A 16,489-nucleotide genomic window follows, 5' to 3' on the forward strand; every position below is an offset into this window, starting at 1 on the left:
TGGGGAAACACTCGGTGAACTGAACTTCTTTTTCAAGGGTCTTTTCCTTAGGTGGTTGACACCTATTAGTGTAACTGTCTTCGTTTTAGAAGAAGCCCAGCTGTAACCCAGCGTGAAGTGAAGAAGCCTGGGAGCTCTTTCTCTCTGGGCTGGATGATGGGAACTCCTCCACCCAGTGAGAGTGAGGCAGAAGACTCCAGAATTAAAATTCTAGCCATAGTACTCTGCCTCCCCCGGGACCTGTGCCCCTTACACCTGTGTCCTTGGGCATTGCAAAATTAGATGCAGAAGGATTTAAAGGCACTGCCCCAAGGTAAATGTCACTTCTCCACTGTTCCACCATTTATTTTAACTATCTATTGAGCACCTACAGTATGCCAGGTGATGGGAATTCTCTGTGCCAGACAAGGTACCAGCCCCTATAAAGCTCGCAATTTTGAAGAGGGAGAGGGAGGTAAACGAAAAAAATAAAAGAGTAATAATAATAACAGATTGTAATAAATGCTATAAAGGGGAAAAACGGGGTGCTGTAATGGAGAATTCGAAGGGCTACTTAGGGCAGTCCAGACATTTGAGGAGGGGACATTTTAGCTGAGATCTGAAGCAGGAGCCAGCCATGGGAGGAGTAGGGATGAAGAAAGAATGTTCCAGACAGAAGGAACTATTCTATAAAGGTTACGGGTAGGGAGGAGAAACTTGGAGAATCTAGGGGCCAAGCAAATCAGGGTCTACGAGAATGAGGTAAGGAGCAGGGGCCATGGGGAACTGGTAAAGGGACTGTCCCTGTAGAGTTTTAAGCAAGAGAGTAACAAGATTAGAATTTCCTTTTTAAAGGCTCGTTCTGGCTGCTGAGAGGACTGTGAGAGGGCAGGAATAGAAGCCAAGAGTTGTCACTGTGGTTGTGACCCTGGAAAGTCACGGTAGCCCCTCTAAGCCTGTTGCTTCACACGTGTGTGTCATGAGAATCAAATATGGGAGTGAGTAAAGTACACTTTGGAAAGCTGAAAAAAATGTATAAATGCGAGAGATTCCAGGTCTCCCTAGAAATGGAAGGGGAGCTGCTGAGTTAGGGTCGTTGGTGGAAGAGAGAGTGCTGGGTGTCCAGTGTCCGTACCGGGGCACCCCACATCGGAGCCAGCCCGTTTTTGCAGCCTAGGTCACAGGGCCCCTCAGAGGCCTCAGGGGCTGGGGAGGGAACACCTGCTGGAGGCTCTTGACTCCTGAGAAGGAAGTGGCATCTGGTTTTTGACTAGCCTTGAAGCTGAAGCCAGGGGTTCATAACGTTTTGTGGGGAGCCCGGAGGCAAGCGTCGGATTCCCTTCCAGCCACCCAAATGCACACACACCATTTTTTCATTCTCGGTCAGGAGCGTTCTCTGGAACTTTCTGATAGCATTCATGAACTCTGGCTTAAAGAACCCTCAGCTAGAGGAAGGGGGAAATGAGAGGGGAGACACTTGCCTTTTTAATTCTGCGTCTTCCCCCACCCCCGCCCACCCCCTGTAATCTTTGTAGCTCAGATGGGGGGTATGGGGACCGCCTTGATGCACCTAAGGGCCGGTGGTGGGAGGAACTTCCCCTGACTCTTGGTATCTGCTACTGGGGGTGACTGAGGGGGACTTAAGTTTTCTTGGAGAGGTTGCCGCTGGCTGTGGGAGGCCTCCTTCCCCCCCGGGGCTCTGGGGCCTTGGTGGGGGGGGGTCTCCCGATGGGGCCAGGGAGGGAACCGAGACGTGCGCTTATCAGGCCACGCCCGCGAAGGTGGTGCGATGCCGCCCGGCCCGCAGCCCGGTCCGCCCCCATCAGCAGGGCGTGCAGCGGCGACGGCAGCGACGGTGGGGACCCGGCTAGGCGTCGCGGGGCGCTACATGCGGAGCGTGCGGCCGCCGCAGAAGGTGGCCGCAGCGCTGTCGGCGTTGGGGGTGAGGCGGCGTTGCATAAGCGCAGGGGGAGCGGGGGATGGGGGGGAGGCGGGACCCCCGCCCCCACAGCGGGCCGGTGGGTGGGCCGGTCTCGGTGTCCCGGGCGGGGCGCGGCGCGGCGGCAGTGGTGGGGGGTGGCGGCGGCGCCCTGGCCGCTTCCCCATTCTCCCCATTCGGGCGCGAGAGCCATGGAAACACTGAGGGAGTCCGTGCTACACTTGGCCTTGCAGATGTCGACCTACAAGCGTGCCACGCTGGACGAGGAGGACCTGGTGGACTCGCTCTCCGAGGGCGACGGCTACCCAAATGGTCTGCAGGTAGGAGCCCGGGCTCTTTACGAGACCCCAGCCCGAGGGAGCCAGGCATGCGCGCCGGTGCTGCCCCCGCCCCCTTCCTGCCTGCCCGGGAGGGGTCCGTGCCAGCCGGCAGCTCTGGGCAGCACTGGGCTGCATGGGGTGGGGGATAAAAGCTTTAATGGGGCAGAAGTACTCCCCGGGGATGCCCCTCCCCTCAACAGCTCTGCCGGTGCCCAAATCCTCCTGACCACCTGCTCCTCGGGCTACAGCCCAGGTGGCAGAGTTGAAGCACACACCCTCCCCACTCCTCCAGAGCTGAACTGGCCCAATTCCCTTTCACAGAAGAGGCAGGTCCTGAGCACTGAGGGACTTGCCCTGGGTCACACAGCACATTACTGGCAGAATCTAAAACTATCCAGTTTTAGCACAAAAGCCCTGCATCCCTGGTACCCCCCTCAGTCCTGGGCACACTGGGTGGTTGGTTACCCTATCTGGTAGGGTGAATCCTATTCTTCCTCTTTCCCCCTAACTACTGGAATCTCTGGGGTGAGGGGAGGAAGCCATTCTCTGCCCGCTTTCCCTGCCACTTTTCAGCCTACTGGGTAAGACCAGTTCCTCCCCTCCCCGCGTCTGCCTCTGTGAGAATCCTATACCTCCCTGCCTTGTGGCACAGCAGTGAGCCTGGCTGCTTTCTGCTCTTCTCTCTCTGCGAGGCCGAGCCTAGACCGTTTTGACCAGGACCTCAGCCCTGGTGGGGTTTGAACTCAGGCACGTGGGTGGAACCAAGTTGGAAATCTCAAGGACACCCGAAGGAGCCAGGGCATCGCAGCCCAGGAGGGCTTCTGCCAGGCTGATCAAGAGAGGCACTAGGGAGCATCTTGGGTGCACCCAGTGAATTGACTCCAAACCACAGATCGTCTGGAGGGCAAGTGTAGGTGCGTGGAAACTCAGGCTGCAGGCCCAGCTGTACTAGGGCACGCCTCCCTGAAGCTGGAATAAGAATATTAATAAATGGAAGGATCGAGTTCTTCCTCCAGGCTAAGTAGGCCCAGAGAGATCAGAACTCATGATCGCAAGTAGTCTGCCCACTGGAATATGTGTGGCACCCTACCAACACCAACTCACTTAACCTTCAGGGCCACCCCATGAGCTGGAAAGGTTACTCTTCCCACTTACCTGTGGCAAAACCAAGGCTCTGAGAGGGGAGACAACTCACCTTAGGTCACAGAGCTAGAAATCTGTGAAAGTGAGAAATCAAACCCAGTCTGTCTAGAACCTTTTCCCTGCAAACCCTTCTTAAGAGGCTAAATCCAGCAGGAAATGAGATTTCTGTGGCAGGCACTTTTTCCTTCACAAATCAAAACAGCATCTAATCAGCAATCTTTTTCAGTCTCATCTTCCACAGAAGGTTCTAAATATATCAGCATAAAAGCATTTGGAATTCACAACAAAATAATGTGCCATGTTGTTATCGTCATAACAGCAGCCCACATGGATATAGCCTTTTTCAGGTCACCAAGTACATTCGTCCACCCGAGGCTGCCTGGCAGAGTGGAGGCAGCGTGGCTCCTGAAACCAGGGGCCCAAGTTTAAATTCTGACTCCACTCAAGATCTTTGGGCGAGCTGCTGAATCCCTTTAAACCATCTGTAAAATGGGAGTTAGAGAAAGTAGATGTAATGCATAATATGGGGACTGCTCTGATTGTTGTTCTTTTTATGACCTATGAGGTAAGGGCCCTTGCGGCCATATTTCAGATGATGAAGCTGGGTCTCAGAGGAGTTAGGGACATTCCTGTGGTCACAGAGCTATTATGTTGGTTGGAGTGCTGTGTTGGTGCCACTCCACCAAACTGCCAAACTGAGTACAGTGTCCACTTTTTATACAGGAAAAGCCAAAAAGTTTGCCCAAGGATTTGGGACATTTCTTTGGGTACCCAGCCTGGCTTGCCTTGAGCTGCCACAACTTCCCCAAAGCAAATATAAACTAGCCAATGTTTGTTCTTCTAGGAGTCGAGAACCCAACTACCCTATGGAGCAGAGCTTTCTAATATTTTTGTTTTTAATCATTGGAGTTCTTTTCCAATATAAAAACTTTACATGATCATTTGTAGGAAAAAAAATAGAGTCCAGTATAAAAAAAAAAAAGCATTTTTAAAAACCTAGTAACTCACTTCTGGGAGATAACTCCTTCTAGTTTTTCCCACTTGGATATATATTTTTTTATACAAAGTTGAGTTCACTCTAAGGACTTGTTGCATCCTGCTTTTTTCATCTAATGCCACATCATAAGCATTTTGTTGTTAACATGCTGTCATTAAAAATCATAACACCTAATGATACCAATATACAAAAATATATTTACTCAATCAGTGATAGTTGGACAATAGACCCAATAACTATGACATTATGGGTGACCATCTTTTAGCCTTTTGGATAATTTCCTATGAACTGGTTGCTAGAAACACAATTGCTCCCTTAATTTTAGTCTTTTAAAAATGGACTTAGTCCCCCCCAAATCTTGCTCTTGATGGGCAGCTATAAAAATAAGCTACTTGATTTTTCAAGATTTTGGAGCCCAATGGTTCTAGGAACTCCAAAGTTATCGACGCTGATACTGGTCAATGAAAACTTCCATCTTTCAGCCAAACTTGCCACCTTTTTACTGAATATGCTGACGAATTGTTGAATTTAGCTGGAGCAAAGTTATACCTGTACCACAGGAAAAGGGTTTTCTTTTCTTTTAATCTCATATTCTAGGCACAAGTTCTTTGCGATTCACCAAAATTCGTCACTGTGGACTGAGCACCGAATTTAAAGCCAGATAGATAGCCCTAACATGGAGCCCGGCTTTGTCTCTCATGGGCTCTGAGACCTGAAAGCAACTCACTTGAACAGCTTTTTTTTTTTTTTTTTGGTGCAAAATGGGGTTAATATTATTAATCTACCTCTCGGAGCTGTTGCAAAGATGGAAATGAGATGATATAAGTGAAAGCATTTGGTATAGTGCACAGAAAATGGATTTGGTTATCAGGATTATCATGGAAACTCACCAGGCGTGATATCTCTGTGATGCCCTAAATATAAAAGCTTTTCTCCTGGAAGCCTGTGCTCAAACTGGCTGCCTGACCTCCCCACACCCCAGCACACACCATGTCAGTGGCTTGAAGGGAAATAGCTCAAGTTAGCCCTGCAGCCTAAACTGGGGGGCAGATGGCCATGACTGTTTACCAAAACTTTGAAACTCATCCAGTTACTTTCAAAAATACATTTTTTCAAGAAAAGGGAAAGCTGAGATATTTAATAGTTAGCGATGGCTTTATCATATTTTTTTTCTCTGCCATGCACAGGGCTGTCTTTTAAGGGCAATTTCAGGGACAGTCCCACTCAGTACTTTGAAAGGGCTTCTCTGCTAACCAGCAGGTCCTTTCGACTCTGTCCACCTGTTAGAGCCTTATCCTCTTGGCCTTAGAGTTGTTCTAGAGTCTGAGATGGTCAGACCTGGGACCTCATCCAGCTTCCTCATTTTAAAGACAGAACACACGTGCCCAGCGGTACGCATGGGGTCTTGATGAAGTCAAAGCTGACCTTTGCCTTCTCAGGCATGTGCCTTTTCTCTGGTGCCCTTGGCAGCTGGGCGTTTCTTTTGGGAAGCAAAGAGAAGTGGAAAGTGCTTCTTCTCAATACTAGACTTTTGATTCCTGTTAAGATGCAAGGAATTCTTTCCCTCACGACAGGTACTACTTTAAGCTGTTGTCAGTCACTGAGAGAGAGTCAGGCATGGGGACAACGGGGCAGGTAGGGCTCAGGGAAGAGATGGGGAGGACAAGAGGACATTATAGTTTTGCTCTAGGCTGGCCCCAGTGGCCTCAGCTGGAAGTCTGCCATATGGAAATTTCTAGAAGAAACTTTCCCAACCTAACACCCTCACAAAGGCAGGATTCCACATAGGACCAAGCTGTCATGGTCTGTCTGCTCTGAAAGGCTGACTCCAACGCAGGCAGCCTGGTCGCTGTGCCAGCCCTCATGGGGTGGCCAGGCTTTTTGACTGCGGGGGGTGGGCTCCCTGCCAAATCCTTGCCTAGACTGACTCCTGTTTGCAACTCCATGAAGCCCACGTCGCTGGGGGACCTGGCAGTGGCTCAGCAAGAGCCTCTCCCTTCCCACTCGACCCCCCGCTTAAACCCCTGCTTCATCTGCGAAGCAGGCTGTGCCCTCCTCCCCACCCTTTCTGCTGCTGGCTTGTCTCCTGGGCCCCACGCAGTGGTGGCCCGTCCTCCCCTGCAGAACTTGTTCTTGCTGTAAGCCTAGGTGAGCCAGGCACTCACTTCTGTAACTGAATATTTATCCCTCATTAGGGCTTTGTTCCCTTGGCTGTGGAAACCCTGGGAACTCTTGGGCTGGACAGCTCAACTGTCTCTCTCTCTGTCTCTCTCTTTCTGTCTCTGTCTCTCTCTGTCTCTCTGTCTCTCTCTGTCTCTCTCTCTTTCTCTGTCTCCCTCTCTACCTTGATCTTTCAAGGGCATTCTTTTCTTTCTGTCTTTTCTCTCTCTGCCTCACACAACAATAAATAGGATATTAAGCCCATCAAGGAGCTGAGAATTTATAGTAATTCCCAACTCTGTCATCCAAGTGTGAGCTCTGCTCCTTGGCCAGTGGTCACGTCCCAGTTACCCCTCCTGAGATGGAGCGGGCTGCTCCCCACTAACCCTCCTGTTGTACCAGTCACTGCAGACTGGACACCCAAACTAGTGAGCAACATGCCTTCATTTCCAAAAGGAACATGAGAAACCATTTGTATCTGCCTCTCGCTGTGACCTGTCTTGCTGGAGCCTCTGAAGGAGTCAGGGCAGGACAATGAGAGCTCAGAGAGAAGGGACTCGCCAGCAGCTTTGATTTGCAGCCCCTGCCCTGTCTGTTACACCCAGGAATTGGACAGTCTCTCCTGGAGAGGTCTCTTGATTTCGGTACAGTGCCTCCAGGTGACTTCTGCCCCAGAGCGATGCCTCTGGATCCCTTCCTCCCTCAGAGACAGGGCTTGTCCAGAAACCGATAGGCCCTCAGCTGGACAGTATGAGTTGAGCAAAAACATTACGAAGGCTAAAAACCCTGTTTTTAAATTCCCTTTGCCATTTTTGCTTGAAACTATGAATTTCTAATTTAATTCTGACTTAATTCTAATTAAATTTTTCAGTGAACACCATCTGTTTGCTTGACATCAAACAATGAGGCTCAGCTCAGCTTTGCTCCTTGGGGGCAGCACAGCCATTGGGCTGAGGCTGCGGGTTCTGGAGAGAGATGCGTTTTCTCACTGTGCTGTCTCCTCCCCTTCCCCCACTTCCTGTGTTTCTTCCGTAGCTAATACTAGTACCTACTCTTAGGGATATTGTGAAGATAGAATAGCATCATCTAGCAACAAAATAGAATTAACACGATGCCAGGCACATAGAAAGCGCCCAACTAGCTGCCATTATTACTCTTTTTTTCCTTTCCTCCTTCCCTGTGTTCCTTTCACAGCCTCACTTTCATTTCTTCCTTCTCTCCTTTCCCCTCCTCAGATTCCCCGCACCACGGCGTTGCCCTGCCCACGTAAAGCGAGGTTTGCCTGCTTCCCTAAGCCTGAGAGCTGTGCTCCCTGGCTTCCTAGAGCCAGCACCAGGCAGAGGTCTCCCTGGCTCTTTGCCTTTCACCCCGCCTCACCCCGTGAGCTAAGCCATTTAATGAGGGGCACTGAGAGGGATAGAGGAAGGGCCAGAAAGTCAGACAAATCCAGGGGCAGGACAGCAAGAAGAGTGAGAATAAATGTCAGGCCCCCCAGGCAAGGCAGCATATTCTTGGGACCCTCCGAATACCAGTGCCCAAGGGAAACTGCGTGAGAAAATTGATACCTTGGAAAAGGCACTTTATAAACCTTCCAGGGCTCCGAACATGTTAGCATCATTCTAGGCTCTCTGTACCAGGCCCTCCCAGCCCAAAATGTTAACTTAATGGTAATAGCGTGGTCAGAATCGTTGTTTAAAAGTTTCTTCAGTGATTTCAGGAGGCAGCATCCCCTGCCCCCGTTACTTGACCGAGCCTCCTGGGCCTCCACGGAAAGTATGATTAGGCCACAAGTTCCTTTTCTCGGTTTAAACTCAGTTTTTCTTCCATGAAGAGTTCTTGTGTTCCCCTTTCTCTGGTGCAGCAATTTTTAGTCATTTCCTGCCCAGAAGGTACCCAACGATGACCACACAAGGCCACTCGGTGCCTTTCTTTCCCAGGATGACCAGCCTTACTTAGATCCCCAAGTGCCAGTGTGAGGCTCTTTGGTGACCTGGCTCCTGGGGGGCAGCCACCTGCTCAGCTATCGGTAGGGCATTTGCAGGGCAGAGTCTGGGTTTCCTCATCTACCCTGGCATCTCCCCTACCTCCCTAACCCCTGGCTCGCTGTGGGTCTCTCTGCCTCCAAGCCTTGCTCCTTCTACCTCGGCCTTTCTAAAGGGTGTCTTTAATCACGTCACTCCAGACTGCAAGAAGTCCACATGCTTTTCGCTGGCTTACAGATGCCCCTTAGGATCTTCACCTTGCCCCCACTTCCCTTCCCATTCACCTAGCCAGCTCCTTCTTATTCTTCGAGACCTAACGTAGGCATCTTCAACCTCCAGGAAGCCTTCCCTGACTGAACCCCTGCCCAGCCCAGTCTGTGTCTACATCTGCCTCCCTGCTGGACTATGAGCATCTGAAACCGAGGGCATCTCTCTTCCACTCAGTACTTCTCGCATGGCCCTGAGTTGGTACTCAGCTGTTGGTACTCAGCCACAATGTCACTGAACTGAGCCTCTCCTTCAGGAGACCACTCCTGTCCTGTGGTCTGGGCTTTTGCAGGAAGTACCTCTTGGAACAGGGGGAGCCCCAAGTTGCCCTGGGCTGAGGGCTCTGAGTGCTTTTGACTGGCATGTCCCTCCTCAGCTCGGAGGGCCTTGCCACGCCCTCCACTTCCTCTTATTGTGCCTCCCTTCCTGTTTAGCTAGACTGTGAGACTGGGGACATCGCCCCTCCCTTTGAGGACCTGCCTGAATGGAGCTATTTCTCCATCGCTCCATCACGTTGCCCCCGGCATCTCCTAAGACTCAAATCTCTGTCCCACTAGTGGCTCCAGAACCAACAGGCTTGGGTTCAGTTCCCAGCTCCATCCATTCAGCTGTACAATGGGAGGCAGGAGGTCTCACCTCTCTAGACTCTCATGTCCTCATTTGTAAAAAGAGAACTAATAATAGGCCTCATGGGTTTGTGGGGGTTGAATGAGCTAGGGATACCCACGCTTCTGGGACGTGTGAGCTGTGGTGGTGTCATCTTCTTGGTTGTGTGTCCCAGCCTATTGATGCGGGGGCTTTGAGGAGAGTCCAGCTGGACACTCACTGGATGCCTGTAAATCCAAACATCCTGTTCTTTTTTTGAACTCCTTACTGAAGAAACAGGGAAAAGCTGTGTTGTTTTTTTTTCTCTTCTACCCATATCGGGTAACACACACACAAAAACACAAGCCTGGCTGGGTCGAGCTGCGTGACTCTCTAAAGTTTAGGAACAAATCTGAGCTGCAGAGCAGGGTGGCGGTTCCTTTCCTGGATTAGGATTCAGCCCGTGGGAAGCAGACCACCCCTGAGGCAGGATGTCTCCCCGGGGCCTGGGCCTGCCTCGGAGCCCCTTCCTCCTGGGGAGGGGGGACCCTGGGCTTGCGTCCTCCCCACCCCTCCTGCCTTCTTCCCTGCAGGTGAACTTCCGCAGCCCCCGGAGCGGCCAGAGGTGCTGGGCTGCACGGACCCAGGTGGAGAAGCGGCTGGTGGTGCTGGTGGCACTTCTGGCAGCAGGGCTGGTGGCCTGCTTCACAGCTCTGGGCATCCAGTATCAGACAAGTAGGTGCCTCTGTGTTTCATCATGGGCTTGACTCAACTCCTGCCCTCGGCTCTGTCCACTTGTGCAAGGGGGCTTCCCTGCTCAAGCCAGACTGGCCTTGAAGGCCAAGGAAGAGTTAGGTCTGGAGGACTCGGGTTGCTGAGATAGCCTGAGACATGGCAGGCGGGCGGTGTGGGTGGTCTGAAGGGTGTGGAGTCAGAAGGACGTGAGTCCAAATTCTGGCCCAGCAGCTTATCATCTGTATGACCTTGGATAAATCTCTTAATCTCCCAGAGCCTGTGTCTTCTCTACTTTAAATGAGGAAAACGGTGCCCAATTTGGGCATGGCTCTGAGGATTAGAGACGATATATGTATATATAGCCCATACCTGGTGCCTACTAGGACTTCTTTAACCTTTGCTCTGGTACCATTGTCATTCGAGTGTGGGTTGGTGAGACACACAGGCTGACACTATCCACCATCCCTAGTTCCAAGGAAACAGCCATAATGGCTTCTGTTTACTTGATACTTTCCATGAACCAAATACCTCACTTCTTTACAGACATAACCTCACTTCCTCCTCACAACAACAATATGAGATATGGTTACTTTTGGCCCTATGTTATGTCTGAGGAAACTGAGGCAGTGAGACTAAGTGACTTGCCTGAGGTTACCGCGGGAGAGAGCGGAGAAGCTGGAGTTCAGCCACAGGCAACCACGGGCGGGCGGGCCTCAGACCCAGCCTCCGCCTCCCTCTGTAATCACAGTGCACCCCGGTGTGTGTTAGTGTCCCCGGCAAAGCTGTCCTCCTGAGATCCAGCTGGGCTTTGTGTAGACCTCTGTAATCGCATTTCTCTGTCCTACCTTGTGAAGCGGTCTGATCAGGCACCTCTGATCCTGCTGTCCGGGGACCGAGGCTGATTCTCTGTGTCTGGCTGAGCGTATCTAGCTGAGTGCCTCACACAGACTTGATGTTCAGTAAGCATTTACGGGACTGGAAAGGGCAGATGCAAGTGAAAATGAGGATGGGGAATCCAGCCAATTCCAGGGTCTCTCACTCCCCTGTGTCCCAGCATCGAGTTTTCTGATGTGGCAGATGGTCCACCAGGTTGAGCAGCCTGTGGGCACTTTGTTTAGCGTTCAGCCCCACCGACTTGGTCGCCTGGTCACGCATCCCGTCAGAGAGGTTGTGAACCTTCACAGGATGTGGGACTGTCTACCTTGGCCTCGGTGGGCCCTCCCCACTGTGAAGTTGCTGGCCTGCCTGGGGTGGCCATGCTGGACTGGGATAGAAAAAAATTTGGGGGCCTGGAGAGAGGTCAGGACTTCATCTGAGTCATCCTTACATCCCTCCCGTATTAAGCACACATTCATTCTATGAACATTTAATGAGGGCTTAGTCTACACCAGGCACCTAGATGGTGCTTAAGAAATAATTGCTTGATTATTTAACTGACTGTTTAATTGTTTGTAGATGTTTTACCAAATGTGTCTGGCCCCAGCAGATGCTTAATGCATATTTGATTAATTAATTAATGATTTCCAGGCTCTTAACCATATGTGCTTAGATAACGCCTGCACGTCATAGATGTGTGAATAGTTTGCAAATTGAATAAATAAATGATTGAATGGACAAAGTAATGAGAATACAAAGCTGGGAACAGCCTTTCTTTACCAGTCATTCTTGTCCTGGAGCCACCATCTTGTCTATGAGGCAAAATCTTACCTAAATCGTCTTCAGCCCAGGCAGTACAGACCCTGGCCACCCTCATCTGCCCAGCTTCCAGCCCTTTGCCTGGTGAGCAGGCAAGACTCCAGCAGCCAGTGTTACCCCAAGACTGCCCCAGAAGTTCCTAAGATGTTTCTTCACCAGAAACCAGAAGGGACTCCCCAAGGGGTGGCTCCTAGTGATGGGGCCACAGGAGACCCACAGGAAGGAATCCTGCTTCTGCTTCTAGCCCATCCTTCTCAGGCCACAGAATGGTTTCCTTAGCCTGGGCCCAAAAGGAACAAAAAGAGCTCTAGGTGAAACTGGGCCTGCATCAGGTGACCCCTGAGCCAACCTGTGTGTTTCATCAGCTGCCTGGGCTGGGGAAGCAGTGGCCACCCCGATACTGACAGTGATCTCATTACCCAGCAGCAGGTACTGGCACTGGCCACATCTGAGCAAACAGCAGGCCATTCAAAGCAAATTCTCTGAGGATTCTGAAAGACTCACCATTGAGTTATGTCTGGACACTTAAATACATATTTATCCACCTTCCGGCTGTACCCTCCTTTCCAGAAACTTGTAGGTGTTTTGCAGACAGCAGCAGCAAGACAAATAATAAATTCTCACTGAATATATTCTATAGTGTGTTAGTGTCAGGGCCAGGTACTGTCCAGACGAGTGTCTGTGAACTAGATTTGAGCCCTATTTCTGCTTTCTCAAGCGATCATACACGTCCTAAAGAAAAGAAATATTTTCTGCCTCTGCAGGTGGTAACCAAGTATGGGACAAAGCTCTTTCATTCGCTCAGTCAACAAATATGTATTGGACAGCCGCTAGGCGCCAAGAACAGTGCTGGGCAAAGGAAATATAAAAGCAAGTAAGATGCTGGCCCTCCCCTAAAGGTCACATTTTAGTGGAGAAGGTGGACAGGGAGAGATGCCCATGACACAGCTTAGTCTGTTTTGGATTACGGACACCTAGGCAGCCAAGGGGCCCAGAGACGGATGAGGGTCTGGGAAGGTTTTCCCAAGGAGATGGAGCCTGGGTATTGACCTTGACATTAGATGAGGGGGGCCTGCAAACAAGTAATTAATCAAATATACATTAAGTACCTGCTGGGCCAGGAATAGTTGGTAAAGGATCTACAAACCATTAAAGAGTTAAATAATCTAAGCAGTTATTATCTAAGCACCACCTAGGGACCTTGCTCTGTGCCTAGCCGAGCAGGCGCTTAGTGAAGACCTCAGACTAATTACTGGGGACTGGTTTCTTACTTTATTTTAAACCCAAGTCCCCTTATGATAACTACAAATCTCCCTCTCTCTCCTCCTCCTCCCTGCACCCCACCCCACCCCCGCTCCCCGCCAGAGAGACTCTGATATATCTCTCTCCCTGAGAATCACCCCCTTACACTATGTCTTCTCGGTGTTCCCACCAGCCGAGATTTTGTCAAGCTTTATTTCCTGTAGTTTGTTGTATGAAAACAATAGGTATTCTTTTCCTTTCCCAAATATGAAGTTACATCATAATAGTGAATAGGCTTTTTCAAACTATTCAAACGGAAATTCTCTTCCCCCACCTTCACCCCCCATAAAGATTCTGGTACATTCCCCTAGTGGGGAGTGGGGCATACAGCTCTGCTTAAGATGGTCTGATCTAGAGATATTTCAAATGGTGCATATTCTCTACCATTTCCTTTCTCTATTTTTATGCCTAATGGCTCGATAATTTTTAATTGTCGTATAGTCATTTAAAAATAGGTAATTACCTCAAAGTCACCCAGAGTTTTGTGCTGTCATGCATCTCCTCTGAGCCCTTTGTCAACTCACAGGACTTCGCATTTGTCATCAGACGTTAATAAGCCTACAGGCCACCCAGCCCTGGCTGGCATTTTATTTCTGAGTGAGGTGAACACTGCCCCTGCTAGCCCATGTGTTCTTTTCTGTTCTCCAAAGATTGGCCTGGGAACGCTGGACCCTAAGGCTCAAGGGAGCTGAGGCCCCGTGCCCAGTCATGAGGTCATTTCATCATCACTGTGAGATGGGGCTGCTGTTCTAGATGGAGAAACTGATACTGAGAGAGATGAGGTCACTTTTGCGCAAGGCCCACTGCCAGAAGCAGAAAGCTGGGATTTGAACCTTAGTCTCAGAGCCCACACTGCCTGTCTTGCCTTATGCCTCCCTGTATGGGGCGGGGGGGCCGACCTCACCAGAAGGGCCACAGCAGCCCCTGGCATGACCAGCAAAGAGGCGGCGAGGTGAAGCTGAAACACCCCTTCTCTGCGGTCGCTGCAGCAGAACCAAGCTGGGTTCAGTCCCGGCTCTCCCAAATGGCTATGTGACCTCGGTCCGTCACTCGCTCAGAGCTTCGGTTTCCTCATCTTTAAATGGGGTATCACTCCCGTAGTGAGGCCTCAGTGAGCTCACGAATGTGTGTGAAGTGCCTGGCACAGAGCCACGTTCAATAAACAGCCTCTCTTGTCACTGGCACAGCTTGTATCAACAGATGGTTTGGCTGGGTCTGTGTTCTTGGTCACCAGCCTGAATCTCCAGCCTCCATCTCCTGCAGAGTCAGGGTCATCTTGCCACCTTGAGCTGGGCCACGGCTGAGGCTGCCCACAGTTTGGTTCCCTTGCGAGGCCCCGCTCACTAACCTTGAGGCAGGGGTCTGGCCCCCTCCTCTTGCCTTTGGCCTGTGGACAACTCTCACGCCTCTGCCCGCGCTCTGTGAGAACCAGCTCCAAGGAAGCTGATTTCTCTGCTCATTGTGTTTTAGGGGCTTTTGTAGGATTTGCAGCCCTCCCCACCGTCCACCCGCACCAACTACTGTCCCTCCTTGAGCTGACACCTGACTGGCAGGGCTACCCTGCCTTCTGGCAGTGTGGGTCTGTCCTCGCCAGGACTGAAGCAGACAGAGCGGGGTTCAAATCCCATTGGCCACTGAGCAGGGTACTTATCTTGTCTGTGCCCCACTTTCCTCACATGTAAAAATGCACATTAGCAAAATGATCTCTTAGGGTCGTTTTGTTCTGGGGTGATTTTGAGGATTCAGTAAGGGAACCCTCCTGCCTGTGTTCAGCGGGAATGATTTTTTTGTAGTTCCTTCTATTCCTAAAAGTCTTCTTCCTAAGTCCTGGCACCATATTGTCTGCGTCACCCACTGGACATGTATTGCATATACTGAGTTATGCTCGCAGAATGAACGACAGATGTTTCTCCTACTGCTGCCTTTTGACTTTTCCTATAGAATGTGTATATCCCCAAATAAATTATTAGCTCTTGAGGGAAAGAACTATGCCTTTTATATCCCTCACCCCCTCCCTCCACACACACACTGCACCCAGCAAAGAACCTGGAAGATATTCAGTAATTATTTTTTGAACAAATGAATGCATGATGAGTAAACGAATTTGCTGAACATCAAGAAATAATCAAAAGTCAATGAATATTTGTAGAAGGAAGGACTAATTAAGAGAAACACCTTGGTTCCGGTACTTTTTAAGCCATAGAAAGGATTTTAGGGAGCTAAACAGAAGTCTTAATTTATGAGCCAGAAGATTTTCAATCTACTAAAATCGTTTCTCTGGAAGAGTCTAGTGGCCAGGGTGGGACATGGTACCCCAAGACCCCAGGCCATCTGCACTGTACTTCTGCATTCTTCCCTACCCACCCTTCACTGTCTTCTTATCCTTAATCCCTGTCAGGAACCCCCTCAGTGTGCCTAAGCCAGGCCTGTGTCTCAGTGACCAGCTCCATCTTGAATTCCATGGACCCCACGGTGGACCCCTGCCAGGACTTCTTCACCTATGCCTGTGGTGGATGGATCAAAGCCAACCCTGTGCCTGATGGTCACTCACGCTGGGGGACCTTCAGCAACCTCTGGGAGCATAATCAAGCCATCATCAAGCACCTCCTCGGTAAGCACCCAGCAGGGGGGCCAGTGAGAGGGCTGCAGAGGAGGGCTGTCAGCAAAACCTGCCAGGCCAGGCCCAGTTAAAGGAGGAGTTTGGCAGAATAGAGAGACTGTGGGCTTTGGAGTAGGTGAAACCGAGTTAGAATGCCTGCCTCATCAGCTGCGTGATCCTGAATAAGTTACTTTTCTCTGATCCTCAGTTCCTTCATCTGTAAAGCAAAACTAATAAAACTCAAACTGCAGAGTTTTGAGAACTAGAGAGCACACACGTTGAAATGGTAGCCTGGTGTGTGTGCACATAGTAGGTGCACAAGAACTGATAGCTGTGCTCCTTGCTTTTCTGGCTTCAGGTTGCAGCTTAGTTCTGTTGACTTGTCTTGACTGTGAGTTTTGCAAGATGTGAGCAAAAGGAGTCAAGGCTGAGCACACTAGATCAGATTTTAAGGTTGTGAGCAGATAAAAGTTATAACAATGGTTTGTTGGGAGTTACTCATTGTAGAAAGCAATCTTTCTTGGCCTCCTGATAATCAGGCTTGCATGCTAAGCCTCTAACCAAAGTTCTTTTTGCCCCTTGTGAGGCCTTTGGACCTCTGGTTGACCTTAGTGTTGGTGGTCTTATCCTTAGATTAGAATCCCACGTCTGTCATGTTTGCAGCTCTATCCCTAATGTTCATTGAGTTAACATCTGCCTGTTGGGATCTTATTCCACGTGAAATCACACCACTTCGTACTGTCACATGTAGTGGTCCTGACTTGCACCCCTAAGCAGCTGAGATCT

At 50.3% G+C, this 16,489-nt stretch overlaps 1 protein-coding gene across 1 annotated transcript in view; it reads left to right on the forward strand.

Annotated features, from left to right (window-relative positions):
* The window catches only part of ECE1 (endothelin converting enzyme 1), an 86,749-nt gene that overhangs the window by 35,025 nt on the left and 35,235 nt on the right, over positions 1-16,489 (forward strand). The window contains exons 2-4 of the mRNA XM_015598811.2: positions 2,152-2,238; positions 9,966-10,107; positions 15,503-15,715. Coding sequence (XP_015454297.2) covers positions 2,152-2,238; positions 9,966-10,107; positions 15,503-15,715 — 442 coding nt within the window. The remainder of the gene's footprint in view (positions 1-2,151; positions 2,239-9,965; positions 10,108-15,502; positions 15,716-16,489) is intronic.

Source organism: Pteropus alecto, unplaced genomic scaffold (assembly GCF_000325575.1).
Source record: "Pteropus alecto unplaced genomic scaffold, ASM32557v1 scaffold39, whole genome shotgun sequence".
Lineage (NCBI taxonomy): Eukaryota > Metazoa > Chordata > Mammalia > Chiroptera > Pteropodidae > Pteropus > Pteropus alecto.